Here is a 17,479-nt window from a genome sequence, read left to right on the forward strand (position 1 = left end):
AACTATTTAGCAGAACATGTGTAGCAGAGGTGAACAACTGAAAGGTGCTACCTTTGATCTGTGGTACATCCCCATTTTTCTGTTATATTTTCCATATGTATGTTCAAACCATTAATTCTAAAATGAATATATGATTATTTGAGTACTGCAGTTTTGAGTACTTTGTTAATTTTTAATAACTCATGTTTGATTTGTTTATTACTGCTTAAAAAAGGTTTGCTTTAAAATAAAAATACAAACAGAAGTCAGCAGAGATAACTGTAAGTTTTTCAAAAATTATATTCCCTCTTAACTGTATTCCTTTCCACAGAATGGAGAAATATTATCTGACTACGCTGTGTCTAGCAGAGTGAGGGAACAGTTTCTGGGTAATGAATTAAATACTAGTTTCCTAGGAGATGGATTGATGTACAGAAAGCAGTGTGAACTTTTCTTTCTATCCAGTGTGCTCTCAGCCTACAATATTAAGCTCTGTCAATGAGTCTAGGACGAGGAAACTTTTTCCTGTGCAAATAGCTTGAATTACTGAATAGCAATATAGGACATTCTTCAGGTAACTTATGCTAGACTCTCATATTCTCTGTAGAAGGACAGCTGAGTAAGACCCAAGTACAGACTTTAGGAATATATTATTACTGCAATTCTGTGAGGTTATTTTACCTACCACACAGGTAAAAATTGGGGGCGGCGGGGGGGGGGGGTAATCTGTATATCTAAATTGGAATTTTTCTGTTCTTGTTGCCTGATAGCCCCTAAAATGAAGAGCTGAACAAGATTAAGATGATAAAATGCACACATGGTACAGGGCTTCAACACCTTTATAAGTTTAGCAAATTAGCATAATTGACAAGAATCCCCATTAGAAGTACTGTTAATGAAGTAATTCCCCTCTGGGTTCAGCCCCCTACTGAAGCCTCCCCTGTGCTTCTAGCCTTACATTGTTTATGTCTAAATAAACGGGAAAGTGAAATGGCCTTGGTTCACTGAAGAAGCAAAATTAGAATAGGATTCCAGGAATGTGTTTGTCTAACAGGGTAGGAAAAGTATCGGAGTTAGCTAAAAAACTATATAATAATACAATAATAGTCTACAGAACTATAAATATAATAAAAATATATAAAAAGGCAAAAAATCTTTTGGCATCATTCTGATGTATACATTTTTTCATCTTTAACCAAAAGTGAAGCCTGTTTTCTTAATTATTCACAGATATTGCAATCTTATATTCAATATGGAATGTATTTTGTTAAATTTTTTTTGAAGGTAAGAATGTAACTTGAAAAACACTCAGTTCAACTGTAATCAGCCATGTTTACTGTGATTTTGTGACAACAGGAGATGCATAGGATGCATAGTTTATCTGGGTATTATAGGCTTACTTACAGTAAGCTGGATTTGTGGAGAAAAGAAATTTTATTTTGAGGTTCATCTTACTACATTATTAGGGGATTCCATAGTGTGTTAATTTATGGGCAATAGGATTTCCACAGGAAACTTCAGAAATCTCACCTAATTTCTAACATAGGAAAGCTAAGCCAAACCTTTAGTTACAATTAGCAGTAACAAGCCTAGATATTCTTGTGGTATATATTGATTATGAGACCTTTGAAAAGGTAGTTAATATTTTTACTTTAATTATTTTTATAGTCTATTTTTACCTTGTTGGAAGAAAAGCTGTTTGATCTACCATTTATTTTCCACTACTATTTTCATTCTGTGATTATTTCTTTTACCATGGGTTAGAGCAGAAACACGTAGTTTGCTTTCATCCTGCTGTTCATTTTTGACACACGTACTGATATTCTTTCTGATTTGTTTCCTGTGATAAAATATTGTAATTTTGTAAATAAATTATCATGGCATTTATCATTATCATCACTTTTATACAGATTTCTTCAAGACCTGCAATGGGCTCTTTGAGTGATAGATGCACTAGATCTTTCAACAGTATTACTGATGGGACAACACTGATCTGTGTAATTATACCATACTCTTGTATTTTTCCCCTAACTGTCCTTTCTCCCTGCATATACATATTAATTAGAGACCTTCAGTAAACTTTAACAACAAAGTAACAAATAATTTGGGGTGCATTTGCAACAGTTTTTTTTCCAGTGTAGAGTCTTCTCATGATCCAGCTCAGTCTTTTTCCTCTGGGAAGAGCAATGGAAAATGAAGGAGCAGTTTATAAATCCTGTAAAAAAATACATAAATATTTACACAGGTTATAAATCAACTCTGTTTAGGTAATTGTAGATGTGAGTAGATATACTGAAGCCAGAATAATTTGTGGGGTTTTTAACACAAATTGAATGACTAAGCAAATTTACAGAAAGGAGATAAAATGGCTAAAGGAAGGGACAGATTTCTCATGTTCTGACATTTAGTTTGGATTTAGTGGACTCAGTCTGCATATTATCAGTATCAGGATGTATGTAATTTGTATAAATTTAGGTGTTAAACTTGCCATCCTTCACCCCCTTCACTTATAGCACATAAAGTTTATGTTTTTACAGACATTTACACTAAGGAAGTTCTGTGAACTCAGTTTGTAGATGAGAAACTAGAAGATGAGGTTAAATATGACAGAGTTTTCTACAGATGATTGCAAACAACAGACAATGATGTGTATAAACATACAGAATCCTCATAAAGTTGAAAATTCTAAGAGTTCAGCTGTGCTTCACTAGAAATGGTCTTCACACCTAAAGTTTTGAAGTAGTCAGAAGAAAAAGTCATTAAAGCAACAGTGAAAAACATTGGAGAAGGTCTAAACATTTAAACAGGCAGCAAACTTGGAAGGAAAAAAGTGAATAGTGCTTTTTCAAATGATACTTTTCCAAGCTCTGCTCATGCTTTACCATGAGACATTTAGATCTTTAGTTGAATATCTTGGTTAATCTGATCCAGCTGAAATTAAACTGAGACAAGAATGCCTTGTTTGCAAGCTGTTCTATAGCAGTAAATGAAAAATGTGCAGCCAATATAATTACATTTTAGAAGAGGAAAGAATGAAAAGTATCACAGACTCAGTCTTGTTTATAGTCTTGAATCCCACAGAAGTGGATTATCTGTCTTCACAATCACTGGAAGAATTGCAGAGACTGAGACATCCTCACCCCCAAAGCCTTGCTGAAAGGAACTTAAAGGTGCAGGTCTTTTACAGTCTCCTGGTTCAAACTCATCACTCAAAGCATATTAAGCACTGCTTCACATTTTTAACTTCAGTGGAAAATAGGTCTTTCTCCTTTTCAGTGTTTTTAAATAGTTTTTTAACCACATGACTCTGAGCTGGCAGCTTGCTTATAATATACAAGACAAAGCAAGGGAAGTTCCTGTACTGATGGGCTTCTATCTGATGACCCAAATCAACAGTGATGTGTGTATTGTCACACACCTGAGCCCATTCAGGGCCCTGCCAGCCCCAACGTGGTGCTGCAAGTAGGTGGGTAAATCTCCATAGGCTTAGTCACAGGGCTGATTCTTCCACAATTGCCTTTATCAGTGGCAAAGATGGTCCCTAAATGACTTCTTCCTTCACTCCTCCATAGATAATAGGCTCTTCCTGCAAAGCATGTACACATCTTTGCAGTAAGAAAGGCAGAACTATAATTATCTGAGGCTCAAATACTGTAAAGTGGCAAAAGGAAGAGAAAAATCTGCCCATAATAATAAGTAGTGGTATTCTCAGGCATGAGAACTGAATCTAGATTCGACTTCTAAAATGCCAGGTGACTTGGCTGAGATGAAAAAATATGGGTTTTATTTACTAAAAGGCTCATCTGATATTCAGGCTAGGCTAATTTCTGCAATATAATTTTGATCTGTATCTAGAAATTCTAACATTTCCTTTTCTTTTTGGCATTTTGTGGCATTTTATTTCATTCTTTTTTCAAGCTGAATTGTTGGCTTATGGTGTTTAGCAGACTAAAAAACTGAGCCAGCCACTGTCTAATAAGACATTGGGTAATAATAATATTCTTTAATGCACAGCCAGTCAAGGTAAGACTTACTGAAACATGCAAATGACAGTATGAGATGAAAAGAGAAAACAATGACCAGTATTTGAGAAGCTGAAAGGGTGAGAAGCATTGGAACAGGCTTCTCAGGGAAGTGGTGGAATCACTATCCCTGGAAGTGTTCAAGAAACATGTAGATGTGCTGCACTTGGCAATGCTGGTTTGATGATTGGGTTTGATTATCTTGGAGGTCCCTTCAAACCTTAACAATTTTATGATTCTATGACAAAATGTATAAGAAAATCTATGTTTTTCATTTGGAATTGAATGCCATTATGACTTCTATTTCTGATGTGCAAAACATGTTTTTCTATCACAAGAAACCTTGTAACAATATGGGAAATTATTGCAAAGTTCTGCATGTTGCAGTCCTAAGTAATGTATAGCCACCTACAAGCTCATAGAATGAATGAGAAAAATATTCCTGAAACAATTCATTGAAAATAGGAGTAAATTAAGTTCTTCCCTGTTACCTAACCAAAATATTTTATTAGGCTAAGAAAAAAAAAGAAAGCAGGCATGGAATAAACTATCAAGGAAACACTATAATCTTTAAATGCCATGTAAAAATAGACATACCTAAACAGAATAAGAAATCACACCTCAGGAAACAAAATGACAAGGGGTGAACAGTGACATGAAAACAAATGCTTTTGATGCCTTCCTCATGACAAAATACTTCTCTTTTGTGCTCTGAAACCTTAACTTTAAAATGGAAATCTCAATAGGTCATATTGTAGAATAGTAGCAACAGAAAATCTATGAATAAAGATGACCTGAGAAATGTTCTCAGTACCATGAACAGGGTTAGACATAGTGCAGTGTCAGTTTGTCTGAGAAATGGCATAAAGAGCAGACAGAGTCAGTTTGTTAAGAAGAGAGAAACTTTAATAAAAGATTGAACTGATGTTAGGGACACAGTCTATCCAAGGAAAAAGAAATCTATTGATGAAACTTAAAAATGGATAAGTTTTTAAACTTACTATCAGAAAGCCAATGTGCCAAAAAGTGTGCCATTTGAGATAATTAATCTGGTGGTGAAGTTACAGAATGCTGTACTCAAATGAAGCATAGTGTATAGAACAAACCAAACAAAATTCAAACAAGTGACAGGGAAAATAAGCCCCACTGAGTTAATTGAACCTTATTTAAACACATCAGAGATGATTCAAGGCATGAATATAAAAGGTAACAAAGTTTTCTGTTATGCTAAGTTAATTAGCAAAAATAAAATGATTGTTGAAATGGAGATAGTTTCAAGGAGGATTTGACTGAAGAAAAGTGCGTCACAAAAACTGGAAAGGGAAAATACTCCATTTTTTACACTGTATGAGCAACAAAACAAATGCAATAAAATTATTTAGGAACACTTTTAAAGATAGAAAAGGAGGAGCACTGTAACAAACTGTGGAAGTCAATGCTTCTAGTTTCAGTGGAAGCCAGAGATTCAGATGGGCTCAGGAAACAATGAAAAAAAAAAAAAAGTAATTGTTAGGAAAAACATATAAAGACCTATTAGCCAGACATAATTACTTGTCTCAGGAAGCTGCTAACTAGCAGCTTGCTCAAAGGGAGAAAGATGGGAAGTATCATTGCAAACTTGCCTTACCCTTATGTTCTCCTCTACTCATCTATTCCTGGCCACTGCCAGAGATGTAACCATGATTGGAGGGTTCGTTGGCCTTATGCAGCAGGAGGGGTTAGAGAACAAAGTAAGAACCAGTTTGATGAAAAAAATAGCATGACATAGTTCTTTTATTATGAGGAGGCCAGTGAACCCAAACAGAAAAGTGCAGGTCACAGACCTGTGATACATGTTGGTGTCATTTAGTTTTGATAACATTGAAAGTGATAAGTCCCTTAAAAGTCATCTTTGTCACTGTTTGTGTCCCATGCTAATCTATCTCATCTGCTTAAAATGTACATTCTGCAGAATAGAGACTGTTCCTTGCACCATGTTGCTAAAGGTAGATCCAATGCTCTAATCACCATGAAAACATTGTAATAAATCATACATTTTTTTGTGCTGAATTCATCTGAAAGGTCTTTATTTCCTTTAAATAACCAAATTATTTATTAAAAAAAGCTGTGTTGCTCTTCCTTTTTGTCTCTCAAAATACTTAATATGAAAACATCTATCTAGTTTCAAATCACACCACAAAACCTCTGCTATTTCTAAATGGGTGAGAAGAACATTCCAGGTAAAATAATTTTAAGAAAAAAGTTCTGTTTCAAATTCTATTTTCTCTGTCTTCAGAGCTCTTGACTGCAATTTACCATTCAAACTGCTTAATTTAACATATTTTATGGAGTTGTAATAAATTTATCTTAGCTTTTACAAAAATGACTTTCAGTGCTCACATATATTTATGAAGTTGAGAAGAAATTTTTTTTTTTACATATGTAAACTTGCTGACTGAAATTAACATTGGGCATGCCTTGACTTAACAAAAAAAAAAAAAAAGAGTAAACACACATCCCTTTTTGAGGTTCCATATACAGTTCAGAGACATTTTCAGGAAAGGTGTCTTGTAATTTGTTCTATCTATATTTGGATTCGTGCCCTGATCATTAAATGTGTTTTCTTTTAAATATTTGTAGACTTGATGGAGGAGAGAATACTGCAGATGGTACATATTAATTTTCATATATCAAAACTTTTTTTATTTGTAAAATAAATGAAAATAAGTTTTCAAACCCCTTTTAGTACTTGGCTATTAATAAGCACATGGACCAAGAAAAGCATGGTACAGCAGTGGACTTTTTTATTTATTTGCATTGCACACCCTTGGAAATTATATCTTTAACATATAGGAATGATGTTAGGCAATTCTGTTCCCAGCTGGAAGGCAGAGTTTTCACTGAGAATCAGATTCTCATATTGTTTTCAGTTTGCCTGAATTTGAACAACTGTGCATTGTATTATTATAATTTGTATTGCAGCAACATAATGCTACTGACATGAACAAAGATACTTCTAATTTACAGCAGAGTGAATGAGACTACAATCAGAATTTTTCACTTCAAATATGTTCTGCATTGGTGGATATTAATAATGAAGATGGCATGAGCTAACCAACAGCTAATTTTTCTTATCTGATCACTACTAGAAGCAGAGCAAATTATCTTAGCTTTGACTTATTTTAATGGTGCTAGTCAGCTAATAAATCAATAGAGTGTTGCTCATACTATTGTTATATTGGGGTAATAATACCTTTGCAAGTTTTTAAATTGTTTAAAACAAGATCTTGCTTAACAGGATCCTGCTTTCTACATTCAAAGAGAAAAATGCCTGAGGTTTCCTAAACAAGGGTAATTGCTGGATGCTTCTCATATCCCGAGTTCAAAAAATTTAGCAGCATGTTTGAGAACTATCTCTTATGTTAAAATTAGTTTTGAATCTTTAACCTACAATTCATCACTGAACTGATGCTAAGACAAAAACAGATCTAAAGGAAACATGGTGTTGCAAATGCACTGTGTGATGGAACATCATTGTTTACTTATAAGGGTAACTGATTAATTAATTCAAAAAAGTATAGTAAAATATAAATTTTGCTATAAAGGTGGTCCTTTTCACCTTACTGTCTGATGGCCACTATCCTTATCACCCCAATGAAATTTATGGCTGTATAGATTTCTAAACTTGGCTTTTTCTTTACATCTTCCTTTCTTGGTCTTACCTTGTTTCTACTTGCTCATTTATTGTCTTCACTACCTAGTTGATAGTAGTTCATCTGCTTCTCAGAAACTACTTAGTACTGTGCCAGGGAGCAGCACTTCCACTTTGAAATACCATTATAGGAGGAAAGATACCAGAGGATCTTCATGGGCAATATCTGGAATTTGACTGGCCAGGATGACTCAAGTAAAAAAACATTAAGGCAGGTGGTTTTCTACTCTCAGAGGAATATTTCAGGAGAGAGACAAAAGAATAGAAAAAACCTGTTACATGGGAAAGGAAAGGAAAGGAAAGGAAAGGAAAGGAAAGGAAAGGAAAGGAAAGGAAAGGAAAGGAAAGGAAAGGAAAGGAAAGGAAAGGAAAGGAAAGGAAAGGAAAGGAAAGGAAAGGAAAGGAAAGGAAAGGAAAGGAAAGGAAAGGAAAGGAAAGGAAAGGAAAGGAAAGGAAAGGAAAGGAAAGGAAAGGAAAGGAAAGGAGAAAGGAAAGGAAAGGAATTCACACAGTCTGTCTCTACTGCCAGCACAGCAGTCTGTTTCACTTAAGTGCTTGTGTTCATGTGGTTTGCTTCCCGACAATAAAATTACCTGCTAAAATGTTCAAGAAAGGCAGATCAGAAACTCCACAGCTGAGCTGCCTCTTAAACCAAATTGAAAAAATCAAAAATTAATTCTGGACTGAGAAAAGGGCTCCAAATTTAATATGGTATTTTACTACTATGGAACTAATCCTCTGAATCAAATAGATTTTTAAACGAAAGGGCTAGTCTCTGACAGAAGAAAAAATGCTGCCTATTTTTGTGATTAATAAAAATGTTGGTCTGCAATAAAATTATTATTATGGAAGGGGAAATGTGTTTGACGAAGCGATAAACTTGGATGCTGAAGTAAGGTTTGTTTATTCTTTATGAATGTCAGTTCCTGTGAGCTATCAGATGCAATAAAGCATAAAATTCTGTTTGAATTATATTCACATGGTCTAATATCATATAATAAGTGATACTGAAAGCCTCAAGACATATCTTCTAGGGCTGGTAATTTAATTTCAGTATTTTTGGATTAGTGATGGAAAGTTATGGATTAGAAGAGATATCAATGTTTGTGAACCTTTTAGATAAATAAAGTACCAGAAAGTACTCTCCTGAGATAAGAAGGTTAATAGATATACCATTGAATTTGAGCTTCTTTTAAGTGCTGTGTCACCAGTATATTCTTTGGTTATAGAAGTTTGTAAAACCTGGCTTTGAACTGAAAAAAAACAAAACAAAAACAAACAAACAAACAAACAAACAAAAAAAACCAAACCAAAAACAAAAAAACACCAGTTAAAATAAGAATTACATCATTTTGAACATTTGCTGTACACTTCCATATGAAAGGAACAGATTTAAACTGCTGCACCAAGATTGATGCAGATAGTATAATTAAAAGAAAAGATAAATCAGAACTAAAATTCATCAGGGGAATTGATTTAGCTAACACACTTTCACAAATTAGAAAGCCAGAGGGGTACAACCATAATCATCTAGTCTGACCCCTTGCGTTCCATGTCATGTGATTTTTCTGAATTAATTCTTATCTCATCTAGCACTTATCTTTTTGAAAGACATTTGATCTTGATTTTAAAATGCATAACAAAATGGCTGCACTTGAAAACCATTTCCTCAGTAGCAGAGTTTTTGTACATGGTGAATATTTTGACTGTTAAGTTTCATTCATACTTTAAAACTTAATCTGTTTTCACAGGTATACTCATTTATACAATCAAGGATCAGATGAAGCTTTCTGGCTACAGATTCATGGTGAGCATGCGTGTTTAGCTGATTACACCTGGTCTCTGGGTCACCTGCCAGCTTCTTCAAGGTCACTGAAGAATGAGTGTAAGAGAACCAAGAACTGACAGTAGGAGTTCATAGGCTCAGCAATGATTCTTTGTCCACCTTTTCATTCTGGGATCTGTTAGCTGACCCATTTTTGATCTTTATAATGTGTGCTGCATTGATTTTTTTTTCTAGCCCCTGATCAGAACGTGTAGTATCAATCAAACCAAAGTCTTCCTATTCTCTAGGAATACTGAATTCAGGCAGCTAGTTAATCTGCATAACCTATTATTGATGTATTTATCAATCAAATTTGAAATCTTGCTGAAAGAAAGAGTGAGTCTTATGACAAGTTTTTCACAAATTCATGTGAAGATATTTGCAAATATTTATGTCTTTTTAATTCCATTCCTTACTATTCATAGGAATCATAGAATGGCTTGGGTTGGAATGCAAACAGCCTTGAAGATCATCTAGTCCCAACCCCTCTACTATAGGTAAGGAACCTTCCAGCAGACAAGATTGCTCAAAGCTCCATCCAAACTGTCCTTGAAGACTTCCAGGGATGGGATATCCACAACTTCTCTGGGCAGCCTGTTTCGGTTCCTCACTCCCTTCACAGAAAACAACTTCTTCCTGATGTCTCATATAAACCTACTCTCTTTCAGGTAAAATCCATCCCCTACATTGTCTTATCACTGCATACTTTTGTAAAAAGTCCCTCTCCATTTTCTCTTCAGTTACTGGGAAGCTACAATTAAGTCACCCCTAAGCCATTCCTTTTCTAGCCTGAACAATCCCAGTTTTTTAACCTTTCTTGATAGGAGAGGTGCTTCATCCCTCTGATCACCTTGATGGCCCTCCTCTAGACTAGTTCCAAAGGGTTGATATCCTTCCTGTGCTGGGGACCTCAGAGCTTCGTGCAGCACTGCAAGTGAAGTCACTACTAGTGTCAAAGGAAGAAAATTTATGTCAAAAAATGCATTACTTGATTTTTTGGGCAACTTGGAAGCAAATAGTGGAATTACAAACATTTTAGCAGAAGAAACAAGCTGGAGCATGAGTGTGATTGTCTGTTATTGATTACCAAATGGTCATTCTCTAAATCTCTTCACCACTAGCAAAGACCATGACAAGCTCCTTAAATAGAGCCCCACACTGTCAGGAGAGTTTAAATCAGTTCTCAGTATTCATACCTCAACTAATATAACCTTAGGTGTTTTCATAGGCTGCAGAGTATCTAATCTTCTTTTATGGTATTTTCAAACTCTACCCTTCTAGTTTATGTAAGACAGATGCTGATCCTTCCTGTATATCTGAGTATCTTTCACTCTGTAACATCTTTAGACTAAAAGGTTCACTCAAGTTCCCTGTGGAATAGGAAAGAAATTTTTTCTTTGGTTAACAAGGAACTAAAGCAAAGCAAGTATGTCTATAGAAATAGGAAGAGGTATTCCAGGTGTAGGTATGCTGCACTGAACTTTGAGAAGGCTGCACACTGATAAAAAACAATTGGGTAGCCTAAAGTGCTGTCTAGAGCACAGCACTCTATGCACAGTGTTAATGAATGAATATCTGCCTCTCTATTATGCTTGTGTTGGAAATAGAGTGGCACCAAAACACTTCCTCTGTTTCTGTGGAGGTGCAGACCCTGCACTGAAATGCTTAACTGAGCTAGTTGTGCCATGTCCCAGTAGAAATGGCGCTTTTATAAGACTCATTAAATTATTTGGATACGAAATGAACAGATTGCCTGAATAAGAGGGAATTTTATCAGTCAAGGAGGGACAAGTTCAGACCCATCCCTGCTCCTTCAGAGACTGTATACTTGGCAAAGTATGAAAATATTTCAAGAAGGAATGACAAGAAGCCAGGAGCCCTATCATGCTGTTTAACTAGCACTTCTGGGTTCTCTTGAACTGCTTTCTGCCAGCTGAGCCCATTTCAGAATAGCTGAGGGGTAGTTGCCGTATCAATATCCCAAGCTGGATGTTGAAACATCCTCAATGCATGCTAAACTCAAGCTACAATGAGGTCTCACAGTCTTCAAATCCAATGAAACCTCTCGTTTATCTGCTCAGCTCTCTTAGAGATTTTCCCAGTGTTGGGAAACCCACAGTGTTCCTGTTTCAGTGTAACTTTCAAAGCAGCACAGAAATAGGCATCCTCATTAGCCACTATTTTTAATGGCTCCTTTAACCCTGTGCTTCCTCCCTCTGCAGCCTTCCAAAGCCTTTAATTTACAAATATCTTGACTATATCTGGAATCTAATGTAGAAAGGTCTAAAGGGAAGTGCCTTTTGCAAGAGAGAGTGAGAAACCGAGAAGCAGTCAGGAGAGGGATGGGCAAGCTGGAAGTAGGGCTGGGGAGAGATGAGGAGCTGAGGATGAGCTGAAGCAGGGGGAGGACGAGGCGAGAGGCATGCAGTGATGCGGGGGTGTGTGAGGGTGCGTGTGCATGGTTTGGGGAAGAAAAACCGACATCGTCTGAAACGGACGTGACTTTTCCAGCCTGGGCGGGAGCACTCCGGCACCTGAGGCATGCAACCTACCCTGACCAGCCTTTTCCACGACAGTGCAGGGGGTGAAGCCTCCCCCGCGGAGGCTGCACCCCTTGCCCGGCCGGGGGAAAGGCTCGTCAGGGCGGGTTGGGGACCGACGCGGATCCCCAGCCTGTTCCCGCATTGGTTCCCGTAAGTTCCCGCGTCATTTTTCTCCCCACACCCCGCTTTTCGCACTGGCAACCACAAGCCTCGATGGACGGGCGGGAGAAAGCTCGGATGCTCTGAGAGGGTCTGGGTTTGGGTTTGTTGGTTGTTGTTTTTTTCCCCAGGCTCCTGAACACCCACTAGGGATGTCCGGGATTCAAACAGAGGATGGTTCCCCTCCGTATAGGAATTGGACGAGTGGGTCGGAACTGAATGAAACGCGGGAGGCTCTTTTAACCCCTTCCTCCGACTACGATGATGAGGAGTTCCTGCGATATCTCTGGAAGGAGTATTTGCATCCCAAGGAATATGAATGGGCGCTGATCGCCGGCTACATCGTCGTATTCATTGTGGCTCTCGTTGGGAACATCTTGGGTGAGTCGAGCTCCCCAAAACTTCCCGTTCTCCCTTCCCGAGATGGGTTTTACACGGAGGATGGCTGGAAACCGGGGTGGGTTTGACACGCCCCGCTGGAAAGGCAGCAGTCCCCAGCCGAAGGGGAAAGTTCGGGCTGCGCGGAAAGGGCCATAAAAACCGCTCCCGCTAGGCGGGCGAGGGGCTGCGGCGGCGGCCGCTGGCGTCCAGGGCCGGGCACGGGGAGCGGGGCGGCGGAGCGCCCGGCCGCGGCTGCCGGCCGGCTCCCGCCCCTGTCCGCCGGGCCACGGTGCTGAACCCTCCTGGCGCGGCGGCGGCTCCGCCTCTCAGCCCGCTCCGGAGGATGCTGCTCCCTCCCCGCGCAGCCCCGGCCGGGCGCCGGGGGCATCGAGCGCGGGGTGATTCTCCAGGACAGAGACAGGGCACGGGGACCGGCGCGGCGCCGGCCCGTGAGGGGAACCTGCGCGGAGCCCGGCCCGTGAGGGGAGCCGCGGGGTCCCCTCAGCTGCCGGCGGGCGCGGAGCGCGCGGCGCCTTCTCCGGCGGCGCAGCGGCCGCGCTCCGTCCCCGCGGCCGGAGCGGAGCGGGGACGCGGGGCGGGGGCGAGGCGTTCCCTCCCGGGCGCTCATTGAGGGAGCGAGGCGGGGCGGCGCCTCTCCTGGAGCCCGCCTCCTCCCGCTTCCATTCATCCTTGAAGGAGGCGGCGGGGGCGCGGAGCTGCGCGGCGGCCGCCTCGAAGGGAGCGGTAGGGGCGCTGGAGTGAGATGGAGAGCTGAGGATAGTGAAGGGAGGAGGGCACGGGTGGGCTGGGGCAGCGGGCCAGAGGGGTCTGGCCGTCAGCAGCCCGCCCGCTGCCCCCCCGCCGCTCCTCTTCGCTCCTCCCCACCGCTCCCCCGAGCCCGCTGCCGCCCACGGCGGGGGAACAGGCACCGGGCAGGGCGGCCACGCGTGTGCCCCGCCCAAGGCGGCCGTGCCCCTGCCGGGCTGCGGCTGGCCGGGGAGCGGAGCCGGCGCTGCTCCGCAGCAGTCCCGCGTTATGGACGGGCGCGGTGGGGCCGCGGGGAGCCCGCTCCGCCAGCAGCACCCCTTGGCTGCGGTCACGGCCATTGGCATTCCCTGTGTCCATCTGTGACACCGCCGTGAACGGAGCGCGCTGGGCCCCGCCCCGCCATACGGGTCTTTCATTCATGTTTTTCAGAAGGAATTGTGCATGGCAGGGCTGTTACTGCAAACTCTACAGGCTTCCCGAATTGAGATACAAACGAGACTGCAGCCAAAGGCAATATTTTAAATGTTTTTTTTTTTTTCTTAATTTCAGCGGATTGATCATGGTGGGGTTTTTTTGGTTTTTTTTTTTTTTTTTTTTTAGTAATTCTGTAGCGTTGCCCTAAGTGCCTATGAGCACGTCTGCTCAGTCCATTGCTCGGCAGCCAGCTTGATCGACAGTGTATATATAACAGCCCTAGCAAAGAAGCTTTATTTTAAACTAGGATAAAACCTGTCCTTTTTCATGATTTTGAGCAAAGACTATTTTAGGTGAATCACCTGTGCTTGCCTATTATACTCCACCGATACTGTAGACAAGCTGTCCTCTCACCTGTAAGAATTCAAGGTCAAATCTTCAGCTATAGGAGCTTTCGCCCTGTTTACAGTTTTCTCCTCCGAAGCCACGAGGAGAAAAACTTTCCTCTCTGTGCACCCACAAATAGGGATTATTCCACTGTGGATGTGCAGCTGTTCTTTCCTTGCATTTGTGTACATTAACTCTTTGCTTGGGGTGGAAACTGGCATCTGGTTCCGCATCCACCTGGATTCCATCTTTTACTGGATGGAATGTCCACCTTTTGTCCTCTGAAATCTCTCCAAGTTGTAGTACATGGTAGCAAATCTCTGTCTTAAAATGGAAGAGAAGTAGCTGAACACCTTTCTATCCACTCTAAATCACAGTAAATCGTACAATAGATCATTCAACTTTACAGCTGGACTCAATTAGCTTAAAGGTATTTTCCAACCTAAATGATTCTGTGATCCTCCTCAAGCTGTTTGCTCCATATTGTTGGTTCTGTTCATGGATGAATTGTTTGTGGTGTCTGCAGGTGCTTGGTAGCTGAATACTGTCTCATCTTTATTCAAGAAAGCTCACACTGCACTGATTGCAGGCTCATGTGATTCCGAGGAGAGAAATGGATGCGATCTAATGCTCTCTACAGTGACATTTTAGAAGAACTTTTTTACTACCAGTGAAATCTGATGCAGAACAGTGTACCTGTTGATGTCTCCGAGAAACTGATTTCTGCTGCTTGAAAAATCCATATTCAATCTTAATCTGGGATTTAGTCATGGACCTTCTCAAAGAGCAGGAGTGCTTCTAAAGAGTGTTTTAATGGCTACTAATGCTTTATAGTATCATCCTTAATGATGCATTGAGTTCCTTTGCTTATGTTTGCCCAGTGTTGCAGAACTCATGGCATGTGGAGTCAATGCTTTGATTCTATTTTTAACACATCCTGTTCAAATAACACTTAAGCAACTGGGAAAACCCTCCCTTTCCATGTGGGGTGCTGAAAATTACATTTCTGCTTCTTATTTTGGTTTGTGCACTCACATGGGATAAGGAGTGTCCCAGAAATTGTATCTGTGCAAGTGGAAGGCGCAGGACATCCCTTAGATATTAGTATTAAACTGAATTGAATAATTCTGACAGTTAATTAACAACCAAGGGTAGAATCAGAAGCTTGAACTTTGTTTGACATCTATTGGATTCTTGAGTTATATGCTATTATTAGCGGAATTCAGCAGGAATTCCACTTATAATAGCATATAACAAGATCTGCATTGCTATTTAGCTTTCAGTTTAATTAGGAGAGTTGACACAAACTGTCAGAGCTGCTATGCAAACCAGCTAAAGTGAAAAACATTAGCAAGCCTTTGTATTTGAATGCGGGTTTCAGTATTGCACACAGTGCTTCATGTCAATGACTGTTGTGTGCCTGGGTTGGCTGCTCACCAGGTATTTCAGTGTAAGTCAAGGAAAAGAAACAGATTTTACGATGATTTTATGACATATTTACATGAACATGAAGGGAATCTGAAATTTAGATGGCAATCTCAGTATGATGATTTATCCTATTTTTTCCTTCACTTGGTCACTATTTTTTACTAGAAGCAGAACAAGTGTGGAAAGTAAGGATTTTCTGTTTTGCAAATAAGACCAAAAATTTTCTTCACTACTGCAGAGCAATTAAACTCTTGCAATTTCTTTGCACATCTAGTGCATAACATAGAACTTCTTAATGTAGAATGTATGTTGACTGTAAAGACCTTTTTCTTCTTTATTTGAAAACATGTCATTAAAAATATTGCTTGAAAATAGGAAACTAGATAATTAAAGATGAAAAGGTATTTTTAGGATGTCTGATTCCATTCCAGGCTGATCAGTTGAAGTAGTTAATAACTGGAGTAAGACTACAAGGGGTTGAAAGGTAATGTACAACTACATATATTTTAACTCTGTTTATGCATATGATGAATGCAAATGACCCTTGTTGAAGTTATTCAATCATGTGGGTCAGGTGTTTTCGGATGAAATGGTTTCTCTCAGGGAGCATGCATTCATCAAAATGAAAATGTGCAGCAGAAATTGCTTGGTTTGATCAAAGACTGAAGGCAAAACAAGCAACCTTCTGGCATCCCACCAGCTGGGCTGCTGGGCTCTTGGCAGGCCTTCTCAGAGCTGGCAGGAGCTGCAATCTTTAGCACATACAGGCTGCCAGTGCCCAGCTTGAAAGTCCTCAACAGTACTGGCTTCCAAGGGTAAGAGACCATGCAGTACATCCGTGAGAAGTCTCAGAAACTTAATTTACTCACACAGTTTGGTGATACTTGTTTTTCATTCCAATTTAGAAAGAGATTGTGAGTGACTTACCCTTCTCTGGATAGATGTATTATTTATTATCTATTTTACAGTAACTGCTAGTTTTGCTGAGATCTGTAAGAACCCAACTATACTCCTTTCTTCAGAGTTCATAGTCTGACTCATAGAGTTCAACAGCCTCCATTTGATTTTTCTAGGGCTAGAGCAGAAAAAAAATCATTGTACAGATCTAATACCAGAGTCCTGCTCAATGCCTATGAATAGTCAACTCTCTCAAATGCTGCTCTGTTGTAATTTTAAAGATAACCAGTGAATACTGAGGTCTAGGCATACATGCCTATGTTGGTAGAATTGGATGAGTCATGTATTCTCTTAAATGATCTTCATGAATCCTATTTTGTTGCTGTAGATGAGGCATATTTCATTTAATTGCATTTTAAATTCTTACATTTCATTTTTCTCAGATTCCTTGGGGACCTGGCATTGAAAGGACTTTGTAATACCAGCATAAGAGTCACCTTTATCTGTTGGATGAGTAACTAGAATGGCTTTATCACTGTTAAGAAGACAGCACATAGGAAATGAGACAATATATATATTTTTTTCTACTAAAGATAGAGAAAGTAAGAGCTCAATTTATAGAAGACTTCGAGTATCAACTGAAGTACATTGTTATTTTCATAATATAGCGATTACTCACCATCTTTCAAAATAAAAAAAAATTGAATGGTTTTGGATTTTTTTTTTGTTTATAAAGCATATTTTATTTTTTGTGTTGCATGTCAAGTGAAACCTTCTTTGTTTTCTTGGACATAAGCAGCTGACTTACTGCCTGTCTCATGAGATGTGTCAGAAAAAAACTATAATGGACTGTTCCCTAGGGGAAGGGGTGCCAGGAGCTGAAGGCAGCAGCAAGACTGACAGGGTAGTGTACTCCCCAACACAGTCCCACAGTGCCTGAGAGCTGGGTAGGTCTGAGGATGTTTACCAGGTTTCTGTCACCTCC

General features: G+C 39.7%; 1 protein-coding gene across 2 annotated transcripts in view; it reads left to right on the plus strand.

Moving 5' to 3' along the window:
• Nucleotides 1-3,575: 3,575 nt before the first annotated feature.
• HCRTR2 (hypocretin receptor 2) overlaps nt 3,576-17,479 on the plus strand; it is a 45,259-nt gene continuing 31,355 nt past the window's right edge. The window contains exons 1-2 of one of the 2 annotated variants that reach the window (XM_085574662.1): nt 3,576-12,210; nt 12,413-12,600. In XM_085574662.1, coding sequence (XP_085430788.1) covers nt 12,059-12,210; nt 12,413-12,600 — 340 coding nt within the window. In that variant the 5' untranslated portion in view covers nt 3,576-12,058. The other variant, XM_021551140.4, reaches the window with a different exon arrangement.

The sequence above is a fragment of the Lonchura striata genome, chromosome 3, assembly GCF_050655825.1.
Source record: "Lonchura striata isolate lonStrDom1 chromosome 3, ASM5065582v1, whole genome shotgun sequence".
NCBI classification, from domain to species: domain Eukaryota; kingdom Metazoa; phylum Chordata; class Aves; order Passeriformes; family Estrildidae; genus Lonchura; species Lonchura striata.